The sequence below is a fragment of the Limulus polyphemus genome, unplaced genomic scaffold (assembly GCF_000517525.1).
Source record: "Limulus polyphemus unplaced genomic scaffold, Limulus_polyphemus-2.1.2 Scaffold11285, whole genome shotgun sequence".
In the NCBI taxonomy this organism is placed as follows: Eukaryota; Metazoa; Arthropoda; class Merostomata; order Xiphosura; family Limulidae; genus Limulus; species Limulus polyphemus.
This window is the reverse complement of record NW_013676895.1, coordinates 2,167-6,919: the sequence shown is the minus strand read 5'-3', so window position 1 is coordinate 6,919 and position 4,753 is coordinate 2,167. Positions and strand designations below refer to the sequence as shown.

The window sequence follows — 4,753 nt, the reverse complement described above, 5'->3', positions numbered from 1 at the left end:
CATTCATGAAGGAACAGGATATTTCTAGAAAGAGGTGGCGTGATACTAGTCACGTGACCTCGCTGACGCAACAATATCTTTATAAAGTAACCATTACACTGTAGAGAATGAGAAGCGATAAGGAAAAACTTAAGTTGCTTATCCAGTCCATTAAGTTTAGTAAAAATATTCGTTAATCGATCATACTTGCGATGAACAAATAGCAAGAAAAATACAGGTCATAAAAAAGTTAGCCTAATCAGTACCTAAAGGAAACAAATCTTAAAGCCCGACCTAATTAGTGTTTAAAGAAAAGAAATATGTCATATTTAATATGAAAAATATAGGATATAATAAAAAAGTATAAAGTGTAACTTGACTAGTGCCTAAAGGAAACAAATATGTCATATTTAATGTGAAAAATATAATAAAGAAAACGCAATGCGTAGCCTTAACCAGTCCCCAAAACAAACACGTGTCATATTTACTGTAAAAACTACAGGATATAACAAAGTAAACCTAACCGTGCCTAAAAGAAACAAATACTCAATATTTAATGGGGGTGAAATATAAGACAATCAGAGGTGTAGTGGGATGGGAACGCGTGGACACGGCGTATCTGTACTTTTTTTTAGTTGGAGCACAGTAACGCCACTATTACGAACGAATCCTACACTAAACGGTTAAACGCGTTATAATACTTCTATATTTACCACTACACCACTGACATAATAAAACAAAGCATAAAGCTGTGCCTAAAGGAAACAAATATACTATATTTAATGTGAGAAATATCTAACCTATATAAAGGCCACTGTGTGCCACGTCACGTCACATCATGCTTGATTTCTCAATATAGAAGTCATAAAAGCAAAAATGCATTTATCCAGATAGAATAGTTTGATTACTGTCTGCCCATTACAATTTTAGTGACGGGGGTGCAAAGGGACCGTAAGAGTGGGTGTTCAGGAAAATCTTATAAGTATAGTGAGTGTTAGTATTGTTACGACAGCGGGGGTCACGTGATGTTAGTAACACGTCATATTCTCGAACGTTCACGTACCTTCCTGAAGCCACTAGAGGTTACTAGATATGGGGTATTCTTGTATATATATATATATATAAGCCGCCAAAAAGTGACGGCAAGAATGGAATGTAATTGAACTGCAGACAGAGATAGAGACGTATTGTTGGGTCGAGCGCGTGTCGTTCGTTGTGAATTATAGCGTTTGTTTAACTTATAGTGTGACCGTTGAAATTAAGTGAATTTCAAAGTTGTATTGAGAAAGAATAAACTAGTTTTATTTAAGAAAGGACTTGTGTCGCTAAAGTTTCATCGGAAAGAAATTATACGGGAAGTTAACTAGCGACCAGAGCCAAAACAGTATAATAAGCCTAAAGTAAAGACGTAGTGTGGGATCACCTAGCCTAGAGCCAATTGCATAAAGTTTATCATGAGAGTAAAAATATCGATTCAATTTTAACTTAAATCGTTTCTGAATTAAGCTATATTCTGTTATATCACCAACGTTTTAAATAATAAACAAAACTCTTTAACCAACAGAGACTCTAAATTAAGAAATCAACAAATATATTTACAGCTATGTTGTCTATACATTTCAATTTATATTTTTGGTACATCGGCTAACAATAATATTTGGTTATACTTTTGTTTCTAAGCAACATGACATAAAATCAGTGTTGGAACATAGTGTTACCAAAACGAACTAGCTTTTCTACATATATTAGTTGTTAATCTAACTGATTCTTATCAATAATCATTCTACGAATACGCCACGGATTCATGAATTATTTTAATTTTGATTGGCTCACAAAGGAATTTACCGACGTTTGAATGCCTCGGCTGCACTTTTCTGCCTCTTTTCGAAAAAGTTTGATTTCGCAAATTTTATTTATTTCAGTTAGCTATGAAATGTGAGGTTAGGGTATACTATGTGGTGGGGGTGGTAGTACTTGCCCTGTCATTTTTGACAGTCTATATGTTAGTAGAACATAATAAAGAAAGCATAACCTTAATCAGTCCCTAAAATAAACGTGTCTCATATTTACTGTCAAAACTACAGGGCATAGCCAAGTAAGCCTAACCTAATCAGTGCCTAAAGGAAACAAATATGCTATATTTAATGTGAAAATATATAGGGTATAATAAAGAAAGTGTAAAGCCCAACCTAACCACTACCTATTGGAAACAAATGTGCTATATTTAATGTAAACAATATAGGATATAATAACGCAAAGTGTAAAACCTAACATAACATAACCAGAGCCAAAAAGGAAATAACTCTGCCATGTTTAATGTGAATAGCATCAAGTTATTTACCCTTGCCTAAAGGTTTCTTTGTTTTTGTTAAATTTTTGGAGAGAAGACAGCTAGTCAACATCACCCACTATTAAGTTTGTTTGTGTTGTTTTTTTTTAATTTAGCACAAAGCTACACGAGGGCTATCTGCGCTAGCCGTCCCTAATTTAGCAGTGTAAGACTAGAAGGAAGGCAGCAAGTCATCACCACCCACTGCCAACTCTTGGGCTACTCTTTTACCAACGAATAGTAGGATTGACCAACACATTATAACGCCCACACGGCTGAAAGGGTGAGCATGTTCGGTGTGACGGGGATTCGAACCCGCGACCCTCAGATTGCGAGTCGAGCGCCTTAACCACCTGGCCATGCCGGGCCCTACTATTAAGTTTTTTTTTTTTTACCAGCGAATAGTAGGATTAACAGTCACATTATAACTCTCCCAAGGCTGAGAGAACGAGCATATTCAACGACAGGTTACCATCCCGCGATACTCACATTGCGAGTCATACGCCCTAACCACCAGCCCATGCCAGACCAATATGCCTAAAGAAAACAGCTATGCCATATTAAACGGATAAGTTTCTTATTTTAAAATAAACACTATAATTTTATAGACGCTGATATACTCTTCTGGGTCCCTATGGTACGGATTTTCTAGGGTAAATAGCCGTACGACTAATAGATTACAGAAAACTTAGGACACATACACACATTCACAAATAATTCTTAATTTCTAGACAGCCATGCAATAAAGCAAATACGTTAAAAGATGTCGCCACTGACTGTTTAAAATATTTAAAAAGTATATACCCTAATGCTTATATAGTACACATTTCTAAAGGTTCCAAACAGTAACGAAACCGTACAATTAGAACAGATTTTCAGGTAAACTCCAGAGCATAAGACGGTGAAATGTAAAATGAAAAGTAGAACGTAAAGAGTGTAAGAAACAAATTACCATAAACAGAAAATATGCATGAATACAAAATCTCTAGAGTACTGCAATAAAAACTAGAATAGAAATAAAGGCGCTCAATTAAGAAATGGAGTATATATAGAGAAAAGTTGAACTTACCAACGTCAATGACATTTTTTGCTTTGATAGCACGAATCAAATTCTGTAAGAGCTGAAGAACTTCTGGTGCCCCCATCATTATAGATTTTGGATGCATCAGTGTTACCTAGTTAAGATATTCGACAAAAACAAGCTGTTAAAATTATATATATGAATCTATCAGGGTTAGCTGGGGGTAAGAGCAGAATAAGAAACAGATTGTATCTTGTAAGAGATTATGGATATATCTCCACCACTGTTCACCTGATCTATCAAGGTTAGCTGGAGGTTACAGATATAATATAAAAAAAAACAGATTGTAAGAGATAATAAACGTGATCATTTCCATACACTGACTTTCTGTCGTCCTTAGAAAGAGGCAAGATAACGAATAAGAAACAAGTTGTGGGAGATTATAAACATACGCCCAATATTATACATATGACATGTGTCAGAGTAGGCTAGGCTTCACAGAAGGGATAAAGAACAGTAATGCCAGACATGTACACATCATTGCACGTCATGGTCTAAAAAATAACAATACACTAAACTTTATTAAAGTCGTTTTCAATAATAAAATACGAAGTTATTCACACAACTTATAAAATTTGAGTAAATATAAAATATTAAGAAAATGAATACGTAGTAGGCCATTGTACTGTTACGACAGTGGAAGACCTATGACACAGAGCATACGTGGCTGAGTTTCTCGAATTTTCAGGAAGGCTCGAGTGCGATCGAAACGCCTCTTTTTTAGTATATAAGCCTGACATAGAAAGCCTGCGGGATTGAATGAAGAGAATTCCGGGTAATTTACGATTCTGTTTCGAGCTAGTGTGTGTTTTCGAGATTGTGAATCGCTGTGATTTATAGCGTGTATTATAAAAGTAGTTAAGTTTAAAGTGACGAGAAACGTATTGATTGTGAAATTACTGTGTGCTAAAAGTTTGTATCGAGGAAGAATAAACTGGTTTAACCAAGAAAAGACTTGTATCGCTGAAGTTCCTCGAAAAGAATTTTACCGGAAATTATCAAACAAGCAAATACGTAACAGTACTTTTCTCTAAGTATAAAAACAACAAATACTTACTATTATTCATGTTAATGTCTGGTGATTCTAAAGGAAACACAACATTTAAAATAGTTTTATTTCAAGAACTTATTGAATAATATGTCTAGAGTTACGCTAAGAATCAAGTTTTGCTGGTAACTATTTGAATATTGTTAGGACAGCGGAAGTCACGTGACGCTATTAACACGTCATCTTCTCGAACATTCACGTCCCTTCCTGAATTCTCGAGAGCCTACTAGATATGTGGTAGTCTTGTATATATAAACTGGTAAGAACTGACGGCAAGGAGGTAATGTGTAATTGAACTGAGTATTGTTGAGTCGAG

At 35.1% G+C, this 4,753-nt stretch overlaps 1 protein-coding gene across 1 annotated transcript in view; it reads right to left on the bottom strand.

Annotated features, from left to right (window-relative positions):
• The window catches only part of LOC106476701 (catechol O-methyltransferase domain-containing protein 1-like), a gene marked incomplete at its 3' end in the record, with an annotated part of 8,159 nt that overhangs the window by 1,509 nt on the left and 1,897 nt on the right, over positions 1–4,753 (bottom strand). Inside the window, exon 3 of the mRNA XM_013937336.2 lies at positions 3,378–3,483. Within this exon, the coding sequence (XP_013792790.1) occupies positions 3,378–3,483 (106 nt within the window). The remainder of the gene's footprint in view (positions 1–3,377; positions 3,484–4,753) is intronic.